General features: G+C 48.6%; 1 protein-coding gene across 1 annotated transcript; it reads right to left on the minus strand.

Moving 5' to 3' along the window:
• Nucleotides 1–1,841: 1,841 nt before the first annotated feature.
• On the minus strand, nucleotides 1,842–25,330 carry RAB1A (RAB1A, member RAS oncogene family). The gene is made up of 6 exons (XM_077314783.1): nucleotides 25,095–25,330; nucleotides 15,212–15,284; nucleotides 12,271–12,366; nucleotides 9,387–9,482; nucleotides 6,587–6,718; nucleotides 1,842–4,142 (listed from the first exon to the last, which is right to left on the minus strand). Exons 1-6 carry the CDS (start codon nucleotides 25,115–25,117, stop codon nucleotides 3,948–3,950), a joined length of 615 nt encoding a protein of 204 aa, XP_077170898.1. The 5' UTR covers nucleotides 25,118–25,330; the 3' UTR covers nucleotides 1,842–3,947.
• Between the last annotated feature and the right edge of the window lie 1,769 nt (nucleotides 25,331–27,099).

The raw sequence follows: 27,099 nt of genomic DNA on the forward strand, positions 1-27,099 counted from the left end.
CAAAATGCCCTCTGTATGCCTTGCAAACTGGCATTTTGTCAACTGTATGCCTTGCAAACTGAGAGCCGTAGCTTCCTCAATGGAGTTCATCCATCTCAGGTTGGGTCCTCCTTTTCTCAGCCCCCTTTTGCTTTCCCCAGCTCTATGGTCCTGTCCACTGACTTTTTCGTCTCCTTGTAATTTGGCCAGAGCTTGATGGCCTGTTTGGTCATGTCAGCTTCTATATCAGGCTGGATTTGATCTTTGGTCTTTCTGGTAATCCATGGCCAGTGTAGCCAGCCAGCCAGCCAGCCAGCCTGTGGCAAGTCTTGTTGTGACCATTCTAGCTTCGTGGGGCTTCCAATATACCAAATTAACAAGAGGGAACTGAAAGGGGTAGGTTAAGGGATAAATCCAACTCTTCACACTTTTATGATGCCTTCTATTTGACAACTGCCGCAGTGAAATTCAGCACAAAGCAACCAAGATGACTCAGGGTTTGGAACAACTTCCCTAGGAGGAAAGGCTGAAGGGCCTGGAAGAGAGATGATTACAGAGGGACACAACAGAATTTAGAATTATGCATGGGTGGAGACAGGTGACAAAGAACCAACCCTCCCCACCCCCAAGACTAGAACTCTAGGGCATCCAATGAAGCTGATGGGGAAGGAGGTTCGGGATGGACAAAATAGGAATCCTACTTCACACACACACTGGGTAAACTGGAATTCACCTCCAGAGGATGTCCTGATGGCTACAGAAAGAAACCACTTTCAAGAGGGATTAGATTCATGGAGGATAAATCTATCATTGGCTCATAGCCTTCACATTCAGTGCCACGAATCCTCTGAATTCCAGAGACAGGAGGCAACCAAGGCCTTGTCCCTTATGCCCTGTTGTTGGCCCTGCAGAGGAACTGCCTGGCCACTGTGTGAGACAGAAGGCTGGACTAGATGGACCGTCACTGATCTGATCCAAAAGGGTCCCTTTCATGTATGTCTGTTGGCTGTCATTGACAGCACTCGACAGTTATTTAATTTATGCAATACCCCCCCCCCTTTCTCCCCAATGGGGACCCAAAATGAATTGCATTTGGTCTCTTCTCCATTTTACCTTCACAACAACCCTGTGAGATTGGTTAGGCTCCAAGTGCCTGATTATCCCAAGGTTGCACACAGGTAATATGCATTCATGCTACAGTAAAAAACACTGTCCCTGGTGCTGAGAATCACATGCCATTGGACGCCTCCGATGGGAACTGCAGCATACAGGCAGTTTTTAACTAGAAGAAACAATACAACTCCATTTCCCTTTCTTGTTACAACTACAGGAAGCAGGCTTCATCTCCAAGATGAGTAAGGGACCACCGTTCTTCTATCTGGGGCAGGGGTAGTCAACCTGTGGTCCTCCAGATGTTAATGGACTACAATTCCCATGAACCCCTGCCAGCAATTGTATTGACCTGACAGCCTGGCTCAGGCGGGCAGCCGCTCGGCTCACCAAACCCTGCAGGAAGAGGTGCCTTCCGCCACGGCTTCCTGTGTGTTTCTATTCAATTGGAGACCCTGGGGACTTCCGCATGCCAAGCGGAGGCTCTTCTGCTAAACCAATGGTCCCCAACCCCCGGCAGTGCCTCCTAGCAGGCGGCGGGAAGTCAGGGGCGCCGGGGCTCAGGCGGCAGCAATGTCCCTTGGCAAAAAACTCCCCCCCCCCCGGGCCTCCATAAAATTGTCAAGTGTTGACCGGTCCCCGGTGATAAAAAGGTTGGGGACCACTGCACTAAACCACAGCCTCTCCCCCCCCCAGTCAACCAATAAGCCACTCCCTAAAAGCACGTCACGAATTGACCCACTGAGGCCACGTCATTATGAAGTACACTTTATTGTGAAATTCTCAGGAGAGCAAATTCAAAGTTTCAATAATTCCAAATCTTCCGACAACAGTATGAAGGCTTAAAATACTCGGCTAGTTCAGTGGTGGATGCAGCTCGCCAATGGCCGTCTCCCCCACTGTCCGGGAGGCGCCTTCTGTTTTCGGGGATCTGCTTGCACGCTTGCCTTCCAGCGTACCCCGAGGGGGGGGGAGGATTTTGCAGTCACGTCCGGCTGTTTCTTTGCACGGGGAAACAGCCGTAGCAGCGGTTCCGAGCAAATCTTTTGCGAAGAAGAGACCGGCCAGTTGCTGATCAGGTTGGTTCACGAGAAATCCAAGCGTCAGGCACTAATGGATTGAGTCTCTCTGTACAGAAATCCTACGGCTCAAATGCAACGCTTTGTATCGGAGGAGCTTCTCTCCCGTGTGCGGCGTGCCTCGACAGCCTTCTGATCCCCTTTCACTCCCGCCATCCCCATGCCCCTTGTGCTATCACCGAGCCAACCAATAAATTGCACTAAGCTTTATTAAAGTCAATAGAGTTCTGATTGTGAGAGAATGGAAGCAACATTATATAGGAAAAAAAAAATAAGACAACCACAGAGCCAAAGAGAACATCACCTTTGTTAGTTTTGAAGTCATTCATTATGTTAAGGGGAAAAATACTGCTTTTCCTCTTCTACAACAGAGCAAATTTTTAAAAAAGAGAGATTTTTATTTCTAAATGGAATCATTTAGAAACAGATCCAGACACTTAAGAAGGGGAGAGGGGTCTGGGCAGAGGGAGACACTATGGTACATTTAGTGATTATGATCCTATACACAATGTAACGCTCGTTTCTTTGTTCTGAGTATGGCATAGATGCCAGAAACGTCATGGTGACTTAAAGCCAAGAGTGGCCATCTGTAGCTCTCCAGATGTCCATGGACTACAATTCCCACGAGCCCCGGCGAGAGTGGGAGTCGTAGTCCATGGCCATCTGGAGAGCCACCATTTGGCCAACCCTGGCTTAAGCCACGGCGGCTGTACTTCCTAGGCAGTTGGGAGAGCTCTGAGCCTCTCGTCTCAGGAGGCGTCTCCGTGCCTCTGCTGCATGGCAACAGGCCATGGGAGGCAGAGCACAGGCCTTTCCCCTTAGCGGCAAGAATTCAGACAATACTTATCACCATACAGTATGATATTACTTTCCAAGAAGTACAATATTTATTGAAGATTTCTCCGGTTCATTACAGGTTGTGCAACGATTTACAATGTTCTGCAGCCACAAACGATGCGTAGAGCATGACGGAAGAGTCAACGGCAGGGATCCTGCAGCCACCTGAGGGTAGCTGACAGGGTGGGGCCAATTCCCCCCGCCTCAATTTCCCTTTGGACAGCAGGAAGGTCAGAAATGCTCGTCCAACTCCCCCAGGGTTTCGAAAGGGCTCAGCTGAGAGGTATGGGAAGAGGGTCGGTTATTGGAAAACGTTCCCGCGGCCCCGCTAGGCGACCGGAACAAAATCGGTGTGGATTCCGGGTCGTGGGCTGTTTTTCCCACTGACAGCTCTACATGGAGAGACTAGCAAAGCTGACCTTACACAGAATGTCTTTACGGAACTTTTATGCAGGAGAAAAAACGTCGGATGACAGTTGTGCTGTTGGGGGGGGGGGTACAAAAACGGGCTCAACTTCATCTTCAGAAGACTAAACCTGGCATCCAAACATGCCAATAGAATCTGAACAAAATATATACTCCAAGTTTAGCCAGCCCACAGGAAACAGTCCGGTCTTAAAAGGGGGACGGACGGACAACAAGGATTACACATTTTTTTTTAATAAACAGGCACATGGGGGAAGGGAAGGTTTAACACATTTCTGAAAATGAAGTTAGCTTTTATCGATTTTTTTGGGGGGGGGGAGAGGGAGGGCGGAATAAAAAAAAAAGCCAGTACTGACCATTTACAATCTCTGACCTTTGTGGAGACGATAAAGGAATCTGTTGTAGTGCAGCTACATACAGTACAATTCAGGCTTTGCTTTTTCGTTTTTAATTTTCAGTCGGGTTCGGATTCGTGGACGAGACAAAAAAAAAAACAAAAAACGGGAGAGGCGGGTTTCAGCAGCAGCCTCCGCTCGTTTGCTTGACGGGAGTGCTCTGGATCTTGACCGACTTCTCGGCGCCGCCTGCGGTCGCTCCGGGGCCCATCCGCTTTTTGATCTCGGCAGCCATGGTCATGAAAGACTGTTCTACGTTGGTGGCGTTCTTGGCGCTGGTTTCCAAAAAGGGAATCCCAAGGGAATCTGCAAACTCCTGCAGGGGGAAAGAACACGGTATGAGATTCGTCAGGCTGTCCAAAGCTGGGAGAATCCAAGCGGTCTCTCTTGAGCCAGTGCGCAATGTACAAGGATGTGTACGAGGATGTGCGCCGAAGGGGGTGGGGGCTGCACCAAGGCAAGAGCAGGGGAAGCTGAAGCGTCTGGGACTTTTCAATTTAGAAAAGAGAGGACTGAGAGGGGAGGGGATGTGAGAGAGGTGTATAAAGAGAGCAAACAAAGAGGCATTTTTCTCCCTCTCCCAAAAGAAGAAGAGTTGGTTCTTATATGCCGCTTTTCTCTACCCGAAGGAAGCTCAAAGTGGCTTACAATTGCCTTCCCTTTCCTCTCCCCACAGCAGACACCCTGTGAGGGAGGAGAGGCTGAGAGAGCCCTGAGATTACTAAAGAAGAAGAGTTGGTTCTTATATGCCACTTTTCTCTACCCGAAGGAGGCTCAAAGCGGCTTACAGTCGCCTTCCCTTTCCTCTCCCCACAACAGACACCCTGTGAGGGAGGAGAGGCTGAGAGAGCCTTGATATCACTGCTCGGTCAGAATAGCTTTATCAGTGCTATGGAGAGCCCAAGGTCACCCAGCTGGCTGCATGTGGGGAGTGCAGAATCGAACCCCGCACGCCAGATTAGAAGTCCACACTCCTAACCACTACACCAAACTGGCTCTCTAAGACTAAACCTCGAGGGCATCCAATGAAGCTGATGGGCAGGAGGTTCAGGACGGACTAAAGGAAATCCTTGCTTTATGCGGAGAGTAATTAAAATGCGGCTGCAGTGATGGCCATAGGAATAAACAACTTTCAAAGGGAATTGTCATGTATATAAACCAAGGCATCCAATTTGACCACAAAATCTGGGCAAACTTATTGACTCGCATATAAGCCGAGGGTGGGAAATGCAGCAGCTACTGGTAAATTTACATTAATTGAGGCATCAATAGGTTAATTGTCTTTGAATATTTATTTCGAAGTAAAACAGTAAACTAGCTGTGTAAGTGCAAAAGAGGGTCAACGAGAACATCCAGCCTCCCCCCCCCCCAAAAAGTCAAGAGGATGTATAGCTGCTGGGTTTTGTACCCCACTTTTCACTAACCAAAGGAGTCTCAAAGCAGCTTACAATTGCCTTCCCTTCCTCTTTTGATACCAGACACCCTGAGAGGACTCTGACAGAATTGCTCTGTGAGAACAGCTCTGGCAGGAGAACTAACCAGTGCCCCCCAGACCAGCAAACCAGAGCAGAACAACAGTACCCGAAGTTGGCAATCTACTACAGCAAGTACAACAGCTACCAAACTGGGAGAATGGTCAGCTCTAACTGCAGTGCGCCCCAGAACAAAACACTGAAATAAAGAACTGCAAAAAAATCAGGTTTTAAGAAAACACAACCCCAAGAAGAAAAGGCAAACAATGCTGCCCCTCAGATAAAAGAAGAAACACTAAGAGAAAGAAACAGTAAATCCCAAAGCACCCCCAAAACCCACCCCACCTCACCCACAGAAACCAAAAGAATAGTTTGGAAGAACTGATTAAGAAGAGGAAGACGTGAAGGCCAAAGGGGGGAAAAGATCAGAGTCCCTCAGTCAAACCGTTGATGTCTTACAAGCTGCCAGAGCAAGAATCTCAGTTTGCAAACACATTTGCAAAAGGCAATGCACTGATTGGCTGGCTGCATTCCACAGCCAGAGAAGGCTGTTATTTCAATTACTGTATATACCTTACAAATAAGCTGAGGAGGGTTTTTTCAATGTGAAAAGGAGTGCTGAAAAACTTGGCTTATACACGAGTATATACGGTAGATAGATTCCTGCAGGATAATTCTATCAATGGTAAGAAGCCATGGTAGCTAAGGGGACCCTCCATCACCATAGGCTCTGCTGAATCGCAGATCCAGGACCTCTCTGCCCTGTTACTGGCCCTCCAGAGGACCTGGCTGGCCACTGGGTGAGGCCCACTAGATGGAGGGCACTTCTGGTTTCAAGTCGCAGCAGCTCTCCTGGGTCCCAGGCTGAGGTCTTTCCCTTCACCTGCCAGATCCTTTTAACTGGCGATGCCAGAGCTTGAACCTAGGATCTTCTGCATGCCAAGTAGAGGCATTCCCATGGAGCCATGGCCACTCCCTCACCCTACTTTGGCCTGAGGGCCTTGGCTACACAATAAGCAGAAACACTGGAATAAAACAGCATGCATTTTGACATGCATTTTGCATTGCTACAGTTTTGTTTCAGCAAGTCCTGTGCCTGTGTCAATATTCCTCTCAATTTTTTCTTTCATGGCAAAAAAGGGAAGCCCGGGTTTCAGGCAAGGTATGACCAGCTAGAAAACCACCCCAGTCTTTTTATCCATTCGGCTTCTGCCCTCCTTGTTCCGCTTGGGTCACAACTACGGAAGCCTCCCAGAATACAATCCCCCTCGCCAGCGTCCTGACTTACCTTTGCCGTTGTGTAGTCTACTACTTTCTTTGTGGTTAGATCACACTTGTTCCCTACCAATAGCTTGTTCACGTTTTCACTGGCATAACGGTCTATTTCTTGCAGCCACTGTTTTACATTGTTAAAAGACTCCTGAAAGGCAGGGGGGAGAAAAGAGAACGGATCAAAGGGTGCCCCCTCAGCAGATCACTTCAGGCAGTTGTAGCTCAGAGGTGGCTTTGAGGGATCTAGAAGGATTACTGGCAGTCAGCTCAACACTATGCCAGCAAGAATGTATTTCGCCTACGGGAGGATACAGAAACGAGGGTTTCAACAGAGAGTCCAAGGTTGGATTCAAGCAGAAAGAGGAGAACTTAGCTTCTAGAATAATAAAATCCTAGAGTGGAAAGGGTCCACACAGGCCACCTAGTCCCACCTCATGTTCAGTGCAGGATCACCCTCAAGCATCCAGGATGAGGATCTGTCCAGCTGCTGCTTGAAGACGGCCAGTGAGGGGGAGCTCACCACCTCCTTAAGCAGCCCATTCTACAGCTGAACTATTCTGACTATGAAACATTTCTTTCTTGCCTATCCTCCTTTTTCATTGTGCTACTGAGCCATGGCTCTTGGGCCAAATCCTGCACCAGACGGCATCTACAAAAAGAGGAGGAAGAAGGGCAGCTGCCTCAGGAATCATATGGAAGTGACTCAGCTGAAAGCAGGGATTCCGGATCTGACCATGGTTCTGTTGCCTTTGGAACAGAGCCCCTCCCTTTATAGGTCGGGCTCAATTATGTCACACTCTGGTTCCCACAGCTGTAGCCAAAGAAAAGTTCCTACAGTGCTCAAGGCAGCTGCGCGTTCAGTCCTAGCCAAGGGTGGGGCAGTGAGCTAGTCCCAAAAAGATAGGCACGTTACTCATTAACCAGAATACTGTCCCAGAAAATTAATTCCACACCATTCTAGTGAATGTGCTCCAGAACCCCAACCTTGCATACAGGGAGTCCCTTTAGACAGTCAGGGAGGGTTGGTGGAGCAACGGGGATAGCAGGGGGATGTTCTCCCTACTAGACAGAAACTGCCAGCCTTAACTTTCTGACCTTCCCAACCAAGAGCGGGGCCCTCTCCAAGGAACATCCTGGGTAGGAGTGAAGCCAGAAGACAAAAGGTCCAACGCCACATTTCCCACGGCAGCCAACCAGATGACCTGGATGGTCTTCAGCAGGAGCATGTGCATCCCACCCCAATCCCAGTAATTGGCATGAGACCGCACTGCCTCTTCCAGGACAGACCTGCAGTCTGGGATGCTTGCCAGTGGCCTGGGAAGGTGCAATGGTATCCAGCAACACCCCCCTGAAATTGACATGTCACAGGTGGGATCAGGGCTGCCAATACGAGAAGACTGCACTAGCTGCCCATTTGCCTGAGCATAATTCCCAGGACTAGTTTGGACCAGAACTGAACTAGAAAGATTAGTGCATTTAAAAGGACTCTCTCACCTACTATTTAAGACTGGTTTTGTTACCATGTGCCTCTGCAAAAGCTAACTAAAAGAAATAATCTCCTCTAGTCCCATCTCACTATATGCTGTCTTTGTAGACTTCAAAGCAGCATTTGATTCAGTCTCCAGAGGTAGTCTCTGGGAAAAGTTGGAGTCTACTTCAACTGATCGAAGGCTTCTAATTCTTATTAGAGCTTTATACCAAAATACGGCCCTTAGGGTAAGATATAGCAAACAAGGACATCTAGTTGATCCAATTAATACCTTCAAAGGGGTCGAGCAAGGCTGCATCTTAGCTCCTGCACTTTTTAATTTCTATGTAGATGATATGATCCAGGTCTTCCAAGATCCTGCCTTGCATCCCCCAAGATTAGCTTGTTGCCCGATCCCTGCACTGCTTTATGCTGACAATGTATTTCTTCTTTCAAGAACCCCTATAGGGATTAGGCGAATACTTAGAAATTTCAAGAACATCTTGAAATTAACTACCAGAAGATGAAGTTTGTGGCATTTGGCAAACAGCCAAGATCTAGAATACAGAAGTAAAATGATCATAAAATTGAACAAGTGACCAAATTTAAATATCGAGGTATATGTATTCAAGCCTCCGGAGCAAAGAGCATCCATTATTCATATACATCAGAATTAGGGCAAAGATCAGCAAATAAGATATTGAAATTCTATTGAACAAAGGGCAGATTCTTTATATCAGCAACCCTGAAGCCAAACTCACTTATGGTGCATTTTTGGGTGCTCCAATATCAGATATTATCAGTCTTGAAAGGGTCCAGTCTAAATTCCTTCAGGCACTTCTCCAACTTCTATGCTGCGTAACCAACTCTATGGTGCCACTGGAAACAGGAATGTTAATGGTTCAGGATAAAATCTGCCTGTCAGCAATAGTAATGTGGCTGAAATTAACCCACAATTCACAGGGTATAGCTTCTAGGTCTGATTCAGCAGGGCAGAGAGAGTGAATTTGCTATTTGCTCCCAGAGGATGTAGTGATGACTATAAGAATAAACAGGTTTGAAAGAGGCTGAGATAGATTCGATGGAGGATAAGTCTATCAATGGCTACTTGCCCTAGTGACTGAGAAGAACCTCCATCTTCAGAGGCACTAAACCTCTGAATCCCAGCACCAGGAGGCAACATCAAGGGAAGGCCTCTGCCTCTCTTCCCTGTTGTTAGCCCTCCAAAGCAACTTACTGGCCAACATGTGCAACAGGGGCTCAGACTAGCTGGACTGCTGACCTGATCCAGCAGGACTCTTCTTACTTTCTTACTTCTTGTGTGCCAGATACACAAGCAAGCGCTTACCTGATCCGTAACATCGTACACCACTATAATACCATGAGCTCCTCTGTAGTAACTAGAAGTGATTGTTCGAAACCTTTCTTGCCCCGCTGTGTCCCACTACAAAAGGAAGGGAAAAATGAGTTTAGAGATTGCATCTGGTCCAAGCAGTGGTCCCGTTTCATCCTGTCAATTTAGAGAAGGGTAGAAAAATCCTACAACAGCACATATTACTCTAACGTCCCTGGATGAACCAAAGTGTAGGGGCCACCATAAAAACAAATCAAGAGTTCCGCTATTCACGAAAAAACATGAAATAGGACCTACATGCCATATTAGCAAAGCAGTTCCAGGTCCTTTAAGTGTTCTCATGAAGATCTAAGGTCTTGTATTTTGAAGAGTAGTTCAAATGTCATAACATTGGCCCTTTTCCTGCTTCCTGGTGTTAGCAGCTGAGAAGTCTAAGCAGCAGCCCCACACAGGAGAATGTGGACTTGGCGGTGGGAAGGCAGGATGGCAGGTTAATAAAGTTAAGGAGAGAACCGCATCCCGTGGCACTCCGCAAGGGAGTTCACAGTGGTGTGATTGATTCTCCCCAATTGCGACCATTTGCCTGAAAACATGGAGAAAGGAGACTTGTCCCTGTAAGCCAGTTTGGTGTAGTGGTTAGGAGTGCGGACTTCTAATCTGGCATGCCATGTTTGATTCTGCGCTCCCCCACATGCAACCAGCTGGGTGACCTTGGGCTCGCCACGGCACTGATAAAACTGTTCTGACCGAGCAGTAATGTCAGGGCTCTCTCAGCCTCACCCATCCCACAGGATGTCTGTTGTGGGGAGAGGAATGGGAAGGCGACTGTAAGCCGCTTTGAGCCTCCTTCGGGTAGGGAAAAGCGGCATATAAGAACCAACTCTTCTTCTTCTTCTAAGGCTGCGCCCCGTACCCCCATGTCAGCAAGGCCAAAAGCTTCTGATTGAATGCCGTCATGAAAATCTAACATCACAAGCAGCATCAATCTGCCTCAATCCAGCTGTTGAGCGACCAGTGCCATCTCCATCCCATGGCCAGGCTGGAAGCCAGACTGCAATGGGTTCAAAACTGAAGCTTCCTCTAGGTATGCTAGTAGCTGGTCTACAGCAACCCTTTCAACCACTTTCCCCAGAGCGGTAGCTGGCCGGGTCCCGTGGATCCAGGGATGGTTTTTCAGCGAGGGACGGACAAACCACTGCTTCCATCAGATCCCTTGGGAAGACCCATTTTGAGAGAGGCCTCCTATCCTCTCATTGCCTCTTTTAAACAGCCATAAAGAGCAAGGATCCAGCAGGCATGTGGTTGACCTCACTGATGCTAGCAACCTATCCACTTCATTCAGCATGAGCCACCTGAAGCCATCAAATGTTCCCTCTAAAGGCAGCCAAGGGGCTCCCTAGTTCCCTTCCAGAATCAAAAGTTGGGTGGGGGGAGGTCGTTGTAGTATGGTGATTTTTATCTTCAAAAAAGCTCACAAACGTTTCATAGCTGATTATCAGACTGGTTGACAAATCACACCCATAGGGTGCTTGTTAATGGGTCATCGACCTCCTGGACAGAAATGACAAGTGGAGTGCCTCAGGGATCTGTTCTGGGCCTTGTGTTGTTCAACATGTTCATAAGGGATTTGGATGAAGGAATGGAGGGGTGCTTATTAAATCTGCCGATACTAAACTGGGAGGGATAGCAAACATAGCAGAAGACAGAATCAGGATACAGGATAATCCCGACAGGCTGGAAAACTGGGCTAAAATGAATTTCAATAGTAAAGAAATTAGGTACAAAAAAATCAAATACATCATTATAGGATGGGGAGATCTATCTTGGCACTGATGACTCATGTAACTCGGTGGCTAAAAAGGCAAATGGGATTTTGGGCTGTATCAAAAGATGTATAGGGTTCAGATTGTGGTACTGTTTTACTCTGCTCTGGTTAGACCTCACTTGAAGTACTGTGTTCAGCTTTGGGCACCACAATTGAAGAAGGATGTAGACAAACTGGAGCATGTCCAGAGGAAGGCTACAAAAATGGTGAGGGGTTTGGAGACCAAGACATATGAGGAAAGGTTGAGAGAACTTGGTCTGTTTAGCCTGGAGAGAAGATGACTAAGAGGTGATATGACAGCCATCTTCAAGTACCTGAATGGCTATCACAAAGAGGATGTAGCAGAGTTGTTTTCTGCTGCCCCAGAGGGTCGGACCATAACCAATGTGATAAAATTAATTCAAAAGCATTTTCAGCTAAACATCCGGAAGAAGTTCCTGACAGAGCGGTTCCTCAGTGGAACAGGCTTCCTCAGGAGGCGGGAGGCTCTCCTTCCTTAGAAGTTTTTAAGTAGAGGCTAGATAGCCACCTCAAAGAAATGCTGATTCTGTTAATTTAGGCAGATTGTGAGTGGGTGGACAGAAGGGATGGTGTCCATGTTGGCTTTTGTGGCCCTTTCTTGCATGCCCAAGGAAAGGCAGATCGCCACTTGTCAAGACTTGCCAGGGATTCTGGTTGTTTTGGGGGGAGGGCACCATGTGGGCATGGAATTTGGGTCACGGTGGTAAGCAGGTAGTTGTAAATTTCCTGCATTCTGTATGGGGTTGGACTAGATGACCCTGGAGATCCCTCCCAACACAATGATTCCATTATTCTAATTTGAGCCCAGGATTTTAAAACACTTGACTTTCTGTCATCTAAGAAAGCTGCAACTAGATCCTTGTAGGAATACATTCATGGCCGCCATTCCTGACAGCCAATCGGTTAGTAGAAGGGAGTCCTCTGGGTCTTCCAAGCCATTCATCAGTGAAGACCCCAAACAGTTAAGATTTCTAAGACTGTATTTGCCCAAGATTTGCATTTAGACATACACATAAAGGTGAGTGTACTTACAATCTGAAGCTTGATTGTTTTCCCATCTAACTCTATAGTTCTGATTTTGAAGTCCACCCCAATCGTGCTGATGTAGCTTTCTGTGTAGGTGTCATCCTGGGAAGAGAGAAGAACGTCAGCAGGGGAAGGGATGCCAGCATTTGTCCTGCAGCAGCAACACGGGGTGGGCAGGGAACGTCCTGGCTCAGAAGAAGCAAAGAACCACGGAGTCTCAACAGCAGACCTCTGTGCAAGGGACACAACTGGGACTACAAGGTGTAGACCAGGGGTAGTCAAACTGCAGCCCTCCAGATGTCCATGGACTGCAATTCTCAGGAGCCCCCTGCCAGCGTTCGCTGGCAGGGGGCTCCTGGGAATTGTAGTCCATGGACATCTGGAGGGCCGCAGTTTGACTACCCCTGGTGTAGACGAACACTGTGTTTGGCACAGTGATGTTCTGTAATCCTGATGCTTGGGGGGCAAAATTGGGAGGACTTCTGGAGTTCTGGCCCTATTGGTGGAACTCCTGAGGGCCATTGTCTGACACAGAGTGTTGGTCTGGATGGGCCACTGAGCTTATCTAACAGGGCTTCTCCTAGGTTCTTATATGGAGCAGAGGTTCATCAATGGCTATTAAGAAGGAAATACTCTTTCTGGGGCAGCAATGCTCAGCCTTCTTGATTACAGTCACTTTACACCAGGCTAGCCAGCTCCCTCCACAGTGAGCAGGACTTTAATAGTGTTCCCCAAGAAATGTAGAAGGTTGGATTGAGTGTGTATGGGTGGGGGGTGGCTTCAAAGAGGAACAGGCTTACATGCACATGAATGTGCCACACCAGAGATCCTGTGGTTTTCATGGGCACCACTGGGCTCCCTAAATGTTTTTAGAAAGTGGGCAGAGCCAAGCGAGGGTTTTGGTCAACAGGGTTTCCAATTGGCTGTGCAGATGAAAAGGCATCCTGTTAAACTGAGCTTCTGGCTGAAAGGCTGGGGAGTGACTAGAAGACTTATACATAACAAAGTCAGAAGACAGAACAGGAAAGCATCCAAACAGCCACCAACCAGGTACAGGCACTGAAAGAAGCTTTCATTTGCAAGAGCCAGCGTGGTGTCATGGTTAAGAGCTCCTTCTTCACATGCAGCAGGGTGATCTTGAGCTAGTCACAGAGTTGTTCTCACACAGCAGTCCTGTCAGAGCTCTCTCAGCCCCACCCCACCTACCTCACAGAGTGCCTGGTGTGGGGAGAGAAAGGGAAAGTGACTGGAAGCTGCTTTGAGACTCCTTCAGTCTCCTTCATGAAAAGAGGGCTATAAAAACCAATTCTTCTTCTTCTTCTTGGGAGAAAGCCATGATGAATCAGTGTGCCATACTTTATACATGGGATCTGGCTTATTAAGGGTTTTAAGAGTTTGAGCTGGTGGCTTTCCAAATGTTACAGGGAGTGGATATTGCGATTAACCCTGGTGACTGAGGAGAACCTCAACATTCAGAGGCACTAAGTCTCTAAATCCTAGAGCCAAGGGAAGCCTGAGCCTCTCTGCCCTGTTGTTGGCCTTCCAGAGGACCTGGCTGGCCACTGTGTGAAAGAGGATGCTGCGCTAGGTGGACCTTCATTGGTCTGATCCAGCAAGGTTCTCCTTATGTTCTTGTGTTTTAAGGAAGGGGTCGTGGCTCAGCGGCAGAACATTCGCTTGGCATGATGAAGGTCCCAAAGTCAATCCTTGTGTCTCTAATTCAGGGGTGGCCAAATTGTGGTTTTCCAGATGTTCATGGACTACAGCTACGATGGCATCTGTAATCCATGGACATCTGGAGAGCCACAGTTTGGACACCCCTGCTCTAATTCAAAGGACCAGGAAATACATGAAATGAAAAATTTCTAGTTAGAGCCTCAGCTAGCCAGTGGCCTGATGGGCCAGTGGTCTGATTCAGGAGAAGGCAGCTTCATCTGTTCAGGATTTACCTTTGTGTAAAAAGCAGATATTGAAAGGCAGCTCAGCACTGAAACAACCAATATTGGTGGGGGGTGGGGTGGGACTTCTCAAGAGAAAAGACTGACATCTGACAGATCACTATTTGACAGCTCTCGTGATCAAATCCCATTGGCCTTGGATGATCATTTAGCAAAATCTTCGGCTTATACTCCCAACAACTCAGCAGGCTTCCAAGTGAATTCCAGATCAGACTTAAAGTTTTGGCTCTTACGTTCGAGGCCATACGCCGTCTCTCTGCCTACACTCCGCTACCATCAAGCGGCTGGTGATCCCTGGCCCCAAAGAAGCACGTCGGACCTCAACAAGAACCAGAGCTTTTTCTGTCCTGGTCCCCACCTGGTGGAACAAGCTCCCTGAAGAGATGAGGGCTCTGCCTGAACTCCCACAATTCTGTAGGACCTGCAAAAGGGAGCTCCACCAGGCATATGCTTGAGTCCAATCGACCCAACAACATCTGCTGATCCCCCTCAGAAAACCCCTCCATGACTTGAACTAGCCTGACCTTCCTGGGGCTTATCTTAAGTTATTGTTTATTTGAAGCCACTGTTAGATTGTTGATAGGTTATTTATGACTGTGTTATTTGTTATCCCTGCAATGTTTTATTGTGAATGGCCCTGAGCCCTATGGGAGGGCGGTATAAAAACATAATCTAATCTATCTATCTAATAAATAAATAAAGTAATAAAATAAGGTACCCAGCCCTGCATCTTTGCAGAAGCCAATCTAGCTGAACAGAACCGAACTTTGGTTTGGCCTGCCAGAGGAAAAGAGGCCGTCACTTCCTTTCATTCATGGGGAAGAGCCTTAGACTGCACACACCAGAGCAAAACTCTTTTTTGACCTTGTGAAGGATAACCTACCGTTGGTTACCAAAAACCAGGAGGAGCCCTCCCAAAACACCGGGGAAAACACAAAGACAGGGTCAGCCTCTAAGAAGGTTAATCGTTAACATGCAAGACGACTTACTGCAAACCTAAGGAGGAGGCAAGACTTCCCGACACCAGAATCGCCAATCAGGAGCAGCTTGAATAAATAGTCACTGCAGAAAGAAAAAAGAAACGGGATTAAAGCTAGCTGTTGTATGAGGGCTGTCCAGTTCCAAAGAACTTCTGGAAGAAGTTCCTGACAGTTAGAGCGGTTTCTCGGTGGAATAGGCTTCCTCGAGAGGTGGTGGGTTCTCCATCTTTGGAAATTTTTAAACAGCCATATGGATAGCCATCTGACGGAGAGGCTGATTCTGTGAAGGCTCAAGAGGGTGGCAGGTGACAGTGGATGAGCGATAGGGTTGGGAGTGTCCTGCATAGTGCAGGGGGTTGGACTAGATGACCCATGAGGTCCCTTCCAACTCTATCATTCTATGATTCTATGATTCCAATAGTCCCAGGGGTCAAAATGGGCATTAAGTGGAGCAAAACGGGCTGCCCCACCCCATGAGAGCAGAGAATTAGGGTCACCACAAACAACCCCTTGACATCCTACCCAGGTCCCCATCCTGCTCAGAGGAGGGTGTTTTGCCCTGATGGAAGCCAACACCCAGCTACATTTGAGACAGCTGTCCCTCCCTGAGGGAGCAATTGGGAACTGGCTGCCTAGCCTGAGGCCTTGTGGCTGCTGCCACAACAGCAGTGCCCCACCGCTTGGAGTCCTGGATGCCTCACAAAGGAGGAACTTCGCCCTGGAGACACCCCAGACTCCTGCTAGAGCCAACCAATTGAGGTGCTACAGGATGATTGATGTCTTCGAAGAAAGTTCTCTCCCCCACCCCCTCCTGGTGAGCTCAATGCTGCTTTCTCTCCTGGGAGGTGCCAATCTCCATCATGCCAAAACAACATAAACCAACAACCTCATGGGAAGGAAGCCATGTTACGGGAGACGGCAGGGGCAAGAGGGATATCCCCAAGGGCCGTAGGTTACATGTATGTGTTCTCTCTACTATACTTCTGTCAAGGATCTGGAAACGCAGTCCACCCCTGAGAACTATGCCATGGACCACGGAAGTGACAGTAATTCTGGATGTACATTAAAGTCACAACTACGCTACAAATTACAATCTTTTGACCATTTCCGCGCAGAGGGGTAAAACGTGTGTGGCCTCCTACTTGCAAACGAGGGTAAAACTTGCGTTTGTAGCCCTCTTCATAGGAGACTCCTCCCACGTTTTCCCTCTGCCCCGTTGCAGCTTTTTGCTTCCCAAAGAAACTGCAGGGGAAAACAAGCCAAACTACTCCCCCCCCCCCCCACTTCTTGGCTTGTCAATCACAGCAAGGCACCAATCACAACACAGCAGTTCTCTTCTGGACTGTAACTTTCTTCCCCCTCCCCCTGAAATTTTTTTTAAGGGCACTTCTTTATTGCTATATGGTAATGCCACAACACAGATGCATTTTTAATAAAAAATAAACACTGCCGCATTGCTATTGAGAAACGCCAGAACGATACAGCATCCCCCCCCCCCTTTTATGGGATTTGTGTTCTTTTTGACTTTATGACTGGGTGGATGAGTGGATTTCTGAGACACTGAATATGGTCCCTAGAGCCCAAAAAGTCATCTTGTGTAAATGGTTGGCTTAAAAACAAACTGCTCAGATCCCTGTATGATCGGGAGAAGGATGCTTGATCACACGCCTCCCCCCCCCCTTTCCCAGCTCATTTCCCACCTCCAGAAAACAGAAACGGGACTGTGTTTTGCCTGCTTGATCCCCAAAAGACCGTGGACACTTTGCAGAAGCTTTTCTTTTACCTTTAACAATGTAGCTTTGCAATTATGCTGCAACCCAAATGGTGCCCCCTCAAAAAACAACTAGGACTGCATTTAATAAATCTCAAGAAGATACTACTTTTTGCCTATTGGTTTCGTTTGCTTTTGGGGGATATTTGGTCCACAGCATCTCTTTCCACCATAGTCCCCAGAACACCAAATGCAAGTCGGGGCAGTAGTTGGCAGGTTCCTGCGGATCCAAGGTTGATTTCTTCAGCAGCAGATATACCACTGCCTCCCTCAGCTGATTTTGAGCAGTGAATCCTTTAAACTGTAGAAAACTGCATGGTGCACATTTATTCTTACGCTACTAATCAGGAGTCCCTAACATGCTGCCCATTAACACCTTGGCTGACCCAACCTTTTCTGGCTTCTGACTGGCAGAATACAAGGATCTACTCTGTGCTGCTGAAGTTACACTGCAACAGCCATTTTGCATTTGGCTCCGCCTCCTGTGGCAACCATTTTGTGGCAGCCATTTTGCTGTTGCACCAAGCAAGCTGTGTCAGAACTCCAAATGTGTCCTCAGGCTTAGAATGGTGGGGGGTCTCCATTATCAACTGCCTTGCACAAAACCTTGCATACAACATATAGAGTAAACCAGTCTCGGAGTTTTGCTCCTTGCCAAGAAGAAAACATCTGAGAGTTTTGCAATGTCGCTTCTCCAATAAATTCCCAATTTTATTGAAAGGTTTTAAGTCCTTGGGGCTAGAAAAATAAAGTCTGTCTCAAATAGTTCAGCACCCCCTACTTCTCTAAGGGCTTTTCCACTTTCCACCTGCAGGTAGGTAACAAATAAAATAAAATGGCAAAGCGGACCTAAGCATGGCTGATAGACAATTCTTTAGCTGCCATTCATGCCACAACCGTCACTGATGCAATCTTGTGACCTCATAAACCGAAACTCGACTACACAACGTAACTAGGCAGTTCCATGGAGTATGTCTGCCAATACCGCACCTGCTGGATCCTAAGTGGCCAGCTTCCACCAAGTCCCCCTTCCCACTCCAGATCCACATGGTGCCTCTCCTCAGGGAACCCTCCCCTCGGAGCTACAATTCGCCGAGATTCATGGGCTGAGGTGGAGGCAGGGGAGTTACGCCCTGCCAATAACATTTAATCAGGACATGGACTTCACTGTCGCAAGAAGAGGTGGTGGCTACGAACACAGACTTCAAGAAAGGACTGGATAAACAGGTGGAGCACAGGTCCATCAGTGGCTACTGGCCGTAAGGTATAGAAGGAACCCTTTGTTTGGGGCAGTGATGCTCTGTATTCTTGGGGATCGGAAGCAATAATGGGTGGCCTTCTGAAGTTCGGGTCCCACTGCTGAATCTCCTGAGGGCACCTGGGTTTTGGCTACTATATGACACACAGTGTTGGACTGGTGGGCCGTTGGCCTGATCCAACAGGGCTTCTCTTATCTTCATATGTCTTGGGCAGTGAAGCTCTGCATTCTTGGTGTTTAGGGCAATAATAGGTGGGCTTCTGGAGTTCTGTCCTTGCTGATGGATCTCATGATAAGATCACTGACCTGATCCAGCATGGCTTCTCTTTTGTTCTTCTGTGTTGAGTGGTGGTGCTCTGTATTCTTGGTGGTTGGGGGGCAACACTGGGTGGGCTTCTAGAGTTCCAGTCTTGTAGTGTCTAAGTTCCAGCATGCAGTTTGCATGGGAAACTTAGCATGGGAACCATTCATGCCTGCTGTGGACTAAATATCAGCATTCCCGAGGAGCCCCCTGATGGTATCGCTTTATTGTGGACATGGATTCTGAGTCTTGTCCAGTCTCCATCCTTCTACCCTTTGTCTCTGGGAGGTGATAATTCACCCACCTACCTTCCCATGTCATAGTCCTAGAGAGGAGCAAGGTTTCCTATGGACTTAATGAATGATGACTGAAATGGGCATCAGGACACCCCATGGGGGCCAAGTGGTGCTTGCACTCATGACCATGAGGGTCCACAAGCTTGGAGGGGCCTGGGTGGAGTGTAGCTCCCAATACACTCCCTGAGTCCTGGGTCAGGTGCTCTGACCCCCCCCCCCCCCCAATCTACCTACCAACCTAACCAACTCTCTATCTGCCCTGTCGTTGGCCTTGCAGAGGAACTTCCTGGCCACTGTATGAGACAGGATACTGGACTAGATGGACCTTCACTGGTCTGATCCAGCTGGTGGGTGTGTCTGGGTGATGCCACTTCTACTGATGCGTGACTTCCAGATGCATGGCAGGGATGTGTGGCCTGCCAACATCCCTTCCGGGATTTCTCGAAGCTTGAAGAATGTTTTAGGGGTTTCTCAACGATAAAAAGGTTGAGAAAGGTTGGACAAAAAGGCAGGGTTCTTCTCGTGTTCTTATGACTGGTGTATCTGAAGGCTCATCTTTCCCCCAGTGCCCCAGTTAAGGTTTGCTCATTGCCAACTTCTGATAGCGTTTATGGCAGGCCATTCAGCACCCATCAGATCCCCAGCCATTTCCAGCAGCAGCTTCCTGTCTTACAGAATGGTGCGAGAAGCACCACCCCAAGTCACTTTATTTGCTAGGACTTCTGATGGGGTTTGAGCTGCAAGCGTCTATTGGAGGAGGTATTAACTGGGTTTCATTGCATTAGGTTGGGCTTTAACTTTAACCACAAGAGAAAAGTGGAAATAAATAAATAAATAGAGAGCCAGTTTGGTGTGGTGGTTAGGAGTGCGGACTTCTCATCTGGCATGCCGGGTTCGATTCTGCTCTCCCCCTCATGCAGCCAGCTGGGTGACCTTGGGCTCGCCATGACACTGATCAAGCTGTTCTGACTGAGCAGTGATATCAGAGCAGAAGGGCCAGGTCTCACCTCACTACTGTCAACAACTAATTCTCTAGTCACCCATTATTCTCTTAATGTGGACATATTTATTGAACCCAAGATGTTTTTCATGCAATTCAATCACAAGGGAATACAAACAAATTCAAATTGCTGGGTTTTTTTTTCCTATTTATCGCTGGAATCTGTTAACCATTTTCATTATGTTGCCTGCTAATTTAGCCTCACACTCTACCTATAAATTTGAACTCATTACTTCAATTCCACGACATTGTATCTGAGAAAGGGTGCGTGCATGCGAAAGCTCATACCTTTTGGGGTCTTAAAGGTACCTGACTGGGATCTAGATTTAAGGAACTTGTTCCCTATTAGCTAATCAGCCTTCCCAATTATTTTCCAGTTATTCCCATCATGGGAAAGTGCACCTTGCTGCTCTTAGATTTACAGTGCTTCTTTCAAACTGCAAAAGCAGACATACACAAAGTTTTCTTGCACAACAAGCCCAAAACACTGAATATCGAAACAAATACAAAACAAAACAAAGGAGCAACATTCTGGTACAAGCTTGCTCTAACTTTAAAGAGCAAATCCTTTAATGACTCACTCCTATTCTTGAATAAAGCTTTTCCTTATCCAAGCTGGCCTGTTGTCAGATGCTCTGTGTATTCTTGATTGTATGAGTGGGGAACAAATTCCCTAAATCAATATTTTAGTACGGAGGGAAGACTAGGAGCAGTGTCAGTCTTGGTTAGTACTTGAATGAGAGACCACCGAGGAAGTCCACGTTGCTACGCAGAGACAGGCAATGGCCAGCCATCTCTGAACATCTCTTGCCTGAAAAAGCCCCAGGAGGGGACACCGTAAGCCAGCTGTCTGTCGCACTCACTCACGCTCTTCCATTGGTCTCACAGCGGTTTACACAGGATAAAAACAGTAAAAATACTATAAAACCCCATAAAATACCCCTTACAGCACGATAGCGCAGTGGTCCCCAACCACTGCGGTCAACGCTTAACAATTTTACTGAGGCCCGGGGCGGGGGGAGGTAGTCTTTTGCCAAGGGACGTCACCACCGCCGCCGCCTGAGCCCCTGCTCCGCTTGCTTTCCCGCCGGCACCCCTGACTTCCCGCCACCTGCTGAGGAGCGCTGCTAGCAGCAGCTGCGCAGTGCCATGCCGAGGGGGAGCCCCAGCCATGGCAGCCGCTGGAGAGCACCAAAGGTGAGCTGGGAGCAGAATGGCAGGGCAACTGCCAAGGCAGCAGCTGGGGAGGAAGATGAGGAGGAGCTGCGGACCAGTACCGGTACCGAGGACCACTGCGATAGCAAATAGCAAAATAGATGGCAACCTCTTGCTCAACTAATACCCATCCCTTCCCCCGTTCAGCCGGAGGGCCAAGCCGTCTTCCATTAGGAACAAGGAGCCAGATCTGATAGGCATTGAGGGGGGATCCTCCGATGAAAACACCAGGACTCCACCCCGGCCTAAACCGTACAACTGGTGGAAGAGCTCCGTCTTGCAGGCTCTGCGGAAAGTTGACAGCTCCAGCAGGGCCCTCAGCTCTTCTGGGAGCTCATTCCACCAGGTTGGGGACAGGACCAAAAAGGCCCTGGCCTGGGTCGAGGCCAGACGAATGTCCCGGGGGCCCGGGACCACCAGTAAATTCATACTTACAGAGCAAAGAGCTCTGCTTTTTTTTTAAAGAAACTTTGACTACATTTTCCACCAATATGAAATAGACACCTCGGTTTGTTCTATGTGCCTACTTCACAATACCACAGAAGTATATCCCCAGAAGAGCAATACGCTCCGCCACTTCCAACAGGCTGTGGATCCCTGGCCCTAAAGAGGCACGTCGGAGAAAGGCCACAGCCTTTTCAGTCCTGGCCTCCACCTGGTGGAATGAGCTCCATTAAGAGATCAGGGCCCAGCCTGAACTTCCACAATTCCACAGGACCTGCAAAAGGGAGCTCCCTCCACCAGGCATGTGCTGAGGCCGACTGACCCATAACATCTACAGGTCTGTCCCCCCCCAGACTGAGAGGTCGAACCTACCAAGGGAGTGTCAAAGTTATTGTTGAAATACTGTTCTAATTGTTCTAGTTGGTATGCTATTGTTATAATGTTATATTGATATTGATAGTGTTCTATGTAAATGTTCCAAAATGTTTTATGTAAACTACCCAGAGCCGTAGGGAAGGGAGGTATAAAAATCTAAATAAATAAATAAAATAAGTACAACCTTACTTTTAAAACTCAAGCCATGTAGAAAGTAACGCTAAGAGTTACAGTCGACTAAGAGTTACTGGGTCCCTGAGTCAAGCCATCACAAACTGCTGACCGCTGTCAGAACTGATTGAAAGGGGAGAAACCCATTTCAGCAGCTAAGAAACCACTTCATTAATTCATGCTGTTCTGCCTCTCCAGTTTAAGCCACTGTGGGCTAGAGACGTTTTACTGAACTGCCTTGGCATTGCAACACCAACTTAAGCCCGGAAAGCATTTTGCAACAATCATGTGGCAAACACATGACTGGCAGTTCATCCACGGCAGACATCCCTGGTCAGCAGTCAGTAAGCAACTGGTGGTGAAGCAATCGACTGACAGAATGAAGCCAGGCTTTCAAAAATCCCTTCAAACGTTAACGTTAAGTTGGGGCAGAAGACCCAGCAGCATGCTCACACGTTCTGCCACCGCTGTTGTCCTCAAAGATGTAAACAAATTTGACAAGGAAGGCTGCTATGGAGCCTGCTGCCTCTCAGCTGAGCGGGGAAAGTGTCATTAACTTTTCATGGCATGTCATGAAATCTCTCATTCCCCATCTGTGACCGTTGCTGTCTGTAATCCAAACTCCCTGGAGACAGCACTAAAGGTTTCAGGCGGTTCTGTTTTCTTGTTTCTTTGCCGTTTGGTTAAGTGTCTCCGAGGGCTTTAGGAGCACAAAAAGCCACACAAGTGTAGTGGTGTAGTGAAAGAGGACAGAGTGCACGCTTTTACCCCAAAAGCCCCTGGTTCAAATCCCAGGTCAGCTATGAACTCATGGGGGGAAGGCAGGAGGCATTTACTCTCAGCCTCACACCCCCTTCAAGGCCTAAATTTTAGATTCATGTGGGCAGCCGCATTGGGCTGAAGCCACCAAGCAAAATTTGATTCCAGTATTTTACAGTTCTTTTTCCCACCAAAAACAGAGATGGGAAAAGGCATACACCGCTATTCTTACATTGCTTGTCTTCTCTCCCCTCGGATTTAGAGGGACCTGAACAGTCATACTTCAAGTCCTACTTAGATGCCATTAATCTAAATTGCTTGGATGGGAAACGGTTTGTGTCCCTTTGTGACAGAGTACAGAGAGCGAAGAAAAAGACAAGGGGGAAAGGAAAAGAGGAACACATGACAGACAGGCAGATAGACAGAGACAGGGAGGAAGTAATAAAGAAACAGTACTGCAGAGAGACCTGGACGCAGAAGAACAGCCAAACTGAGACATGGGAAGCAGAACTATGGTGCTGAAGAGACAGAAAAAGAACACACTCCACACTGTGAGATACAGTCCAAAAAGTAGGTTCAGGAAAATTTGGGGGACTAAAAGCAAACACCAGCTCTGGGGGATGGAGAGAAACAGAATTACTGGATGGTGGGAATTTTTTAAAAAGCAGTTTCAGAAGGTCAGGCGTACTGTTACCAAAATAGGAGGGGTCCTTAAAGCAACTTGAGTAGTGCCTCCTGAGAATACATAGAATGGCCTGAAGGGCATAAAAACACACACAGATTTCACAGAAAATCTCCTTAACAGCCAATATCCAAAATTAGGCTACATTCCCTCCACCCACACGAGCAAGTTGTTTACTTAAGCTGCTAAACAGATACTTATCAAGTACATGTTTGCCAAAATTGAAATGCACACAAAAGTGCCATCAGAAGCCTGGCTCCTAAAAGGGGAATTAGATCCCCAAACACACGTGTAAGAGGTACTGCTCTCAAGACTGGTCTTCAGGAGACTACCCACCACAGGTCTTTGGCTTGCCAGATCTGAGCAGCCTGTCATCCTTATCCCAAAGGTAACCAACCCAGTCACATCCTCCTAAATGTAGCCTTCTTAAAACATTCTACTTTGATTCCTGTCAGCCCCTTTTGCTCCTCTCAGCAGCAGTCAAATGTCCACCACGTTATTTTAACCCCTTCCTTTCTTCCAAGAGAAGTCCACACAGCTCCTCCTCATTCCAGTTTATCGTCACAACAACCCTGGACTAAGGATTTGAACCCAGGTCGCCTAGATCCTACTCCATGGAGAAGAGCAAAAATGGTATTAGCTGAAAAAGTGCAGATGAAAAGTAGTTGTAGGCAGGGAAATCACGGACACACTAAGAGCTGCAGAGATGGTAAAACACCACACTGGCTCTCCCGCTATTGCAGCCTCTTTTAGCTTCACGACCACCCCATGAGGTTGGATAGTTTGAAACACAGCGAGTGGCTCAAGGGTCTCCACTAAGCTTCATAAGAAGTTTGAATGCAGTTTAGTGGCTAAGAGTGTCAGAGACCCAGGTCATGCTGTGGAAACTCACTGGTGACTTTGGGCTAGTCACAAATTCTCAGTCTAATCGACCTCGCAGGATTGTCGTAAGCAGAGAAACGGAGGAGAGACAGAGGAAGTAAGCCACTTTGGATTCCCACTGGAGTGAAAGGCAGGGTATAAATAAAGCAAATACATAAGAGCCATGCTGGATCCTTCTAGCCCAAAGGTGGCTCAGTAGGGGCTCATGGTAATTGTAGTCCACCATTTGGCCACCCCCGGATCTAGTCCAACATCCTATGTCACTAGAGTAGCCAGATCCAGGTTGAGAAACTCCTGGAGACATGGGGAGGGTAGAGCCTGGGGAAGACAGGGAACCTCACTGGGGTGCACTGTCAGAGTTCCCCCCTCCAAAGCAGCCATTTTCTCCAGGTAATCGTATCCTTGAGACCTGGAGATGAGCTGTCACCCAAGGGACCCCACCCCGGTCCCACCTAGAGGCTGCCATCCCCACCTGTCGCAGAGTCCAAATCAGTTCCTCTGGAAGCCCAACAACAGGGCAAAGGGAGGATTTGAACTCACGCCTTAAGTGAAGGAAGGGACCAAGCCACTGGGCCGCAGACCTCTGGAGACCCAGAACGGGGCAAAGGGAGGATTCGAACCCAGGCCTCAGCGCGGGGAGACCCGGAAGGCAAAGGGCCGAGGCTGAGGGCCTGTCCCCGTCCCGTCCCCCCCAGCCAGGTAGGCCAGCACAACCGAGCGAGACGCCGCCAGACTCACTATTCGGGATTCATGCTGGACATGTCAGCGGGCGCCCCGCGGCCTGGGCAGAAAGAGCAGCCGGAGCCCCCGGCTGAGCTTGGCGCGAAGGTCCCGAGGTGGCGGCGCTCCCCTTCCCGCCGGGCGCGACTCCTCCTCCCCTCACAATCCGGCGGCGGCGCCCTCCTTCCTTCTTTCCTGCCTCCTGACTCGGACCCAAAATGGCTGCCGGCCCCCGAACCAGGAAACGGAGGCGCCTGCGGCGGAGGGCGGAGCCTTGCGTGGCGGGAGGAGCCCCGCGCGGAGCGCCCTGGGAAGCCGAGTTCTTCGCTGCAGGCCGCGAGGCGGCGAGCGGCCTCTAAGGACTGCGCTCCCCAGCAGCGCCTGCGCGCTCTCAGCTCCACGCCTGCGCACTCGCGGCACTTTCGTTCCGGCTTCCCGGTTGACGCCGCTGGGATAGGCGGCTTTCGGATTGGCTGCGGATTCGGCCGGCCGGCAACGTCAGCAGGGAGACGTGGCAGCTCGGGCGAGCCGTTGACCTCACCGGACCGGCTGGGGAGTGGGAGAAGGGGGCGGGGACGAGAAGGCCGGGAGGCGGGGCTATCGGCCGGGAGGGCGGGGCTACGGGCGGAGGCGGTGTTTCCTGGGAGATTAGCTCCGGAGGAAACCGCGCCGTAGAGATGCCACTCTCCAGGTGGGGCCGGGGGATCCCCCGGAATGGCAGCTCCTCTCCAGACTGCAGAGGCCAGCTCCTCCCCTGGAGAAAAGGGCTGCTGGGGGGGGGGGGAGGCGCTTTATGGTATCGGGCCCCTCCCAGGTCCCTGCCCTCCTCCCCAGACTCCACTCCCAAATCTCCAGGAATTTCCCAACCTGGAGTTGGCAACCCTACATCCCCCCTTCCCTGCCAGCATCGGCGGGGGGGATATGCTGGTCTGATGCTGGGGCGACCAGATGCCCTATTGGGGCCCCTTTTCAAAAACCTGCTGCCGATGGCCTCCCTTTTTGTGCAAAGACCGCAGCTGAAAGAGCAGGGGGGTTCGGAGGGATTTTGGCTGGGTATTAGTGTGCCAGCTCCGGAGTTGGAAATTCCTGGTGGTTGGGGGAGGTACTGCGGTGGGGTATAATGCTAGAGAACTCCCCCTTCCTCCTGGGTAAACTGATCTCTATAAGCTGATGATTAGTTGTAATTTTGGAAGATCTCCAGCCGTCACCTGGAATTTGGCAATTAGCTAGGCACAGTGCAAATGGCCGTGCACTTCCGTGCCATACTATGATGATCAACGAATCCACCCAACCCCTGGGTCTCAGTAGGAGTTGAGCTAAGGCTCTTTCCTTTAATGTTGTTGTTGTTATTGTTGTGTTAATTAATTAATTAATTAATTAATTAATTAAGATTTCTATACCGCCCATTTCTTTGCAGGTCTGGCCGGTTTACATTGAACATTATATAATACAAATTACATGGAACGATATATAGTAACAACAGTATGTAACATCAACTTTCAAATAAGGCATCAGAACATTGCAAAACCACATTATATAATGCTATTGTTGTTACCACCTTATTATTACCGGAATGATGTTACCTGTACCATTTTGTTCTTTCATGTAAACTGCCCTGAGCCTTCGGGGAGGGCGGTATATATATAAATACAATCAATAATTAAATAAATCACGAACCGAAACTATTAGAATATGCGTTTTCTTCTGTTTATTTCTGTCAAGAACTGGAAAGCCACCTGTAAAACTGAGGCTGGGGTCCATGCAGGAGGCAATACCTGAACGGCATTCAGTTTACAGTGACACGCCATAGCCAATGGGCATCTCCTGCAAACGGTGGGATTTCTGTGCATTCCTGCCAGTCTTTGAGGCGCTGGTTGCTCTTGTGTTGGTAAGACAAAGCCACTCCGTGCATGCTCAGAGGTAAAGTTGCTGTCGTGTGCATATTCTAGAACTCAGCCAGCAAACAAGTTACTTCTAGTATCAGTTAAGCCCTTGGGCATGAATAAATTTAATGCCCTTTGCT

This window comes from Paroedura picta, chromosome 1, assembly GCF_049243985.1.
Source record: "Paroedura picta isolate Pp20150507F chromosome 1, Ppicta_v3.0, whole genome shotgun sequence".
Lineage (NCBI taxonomy): Eukaryota > Metazoa > Chordata > Lepidosauria > Squamata > Gekkonidae > Paroedura > Paroedura picta.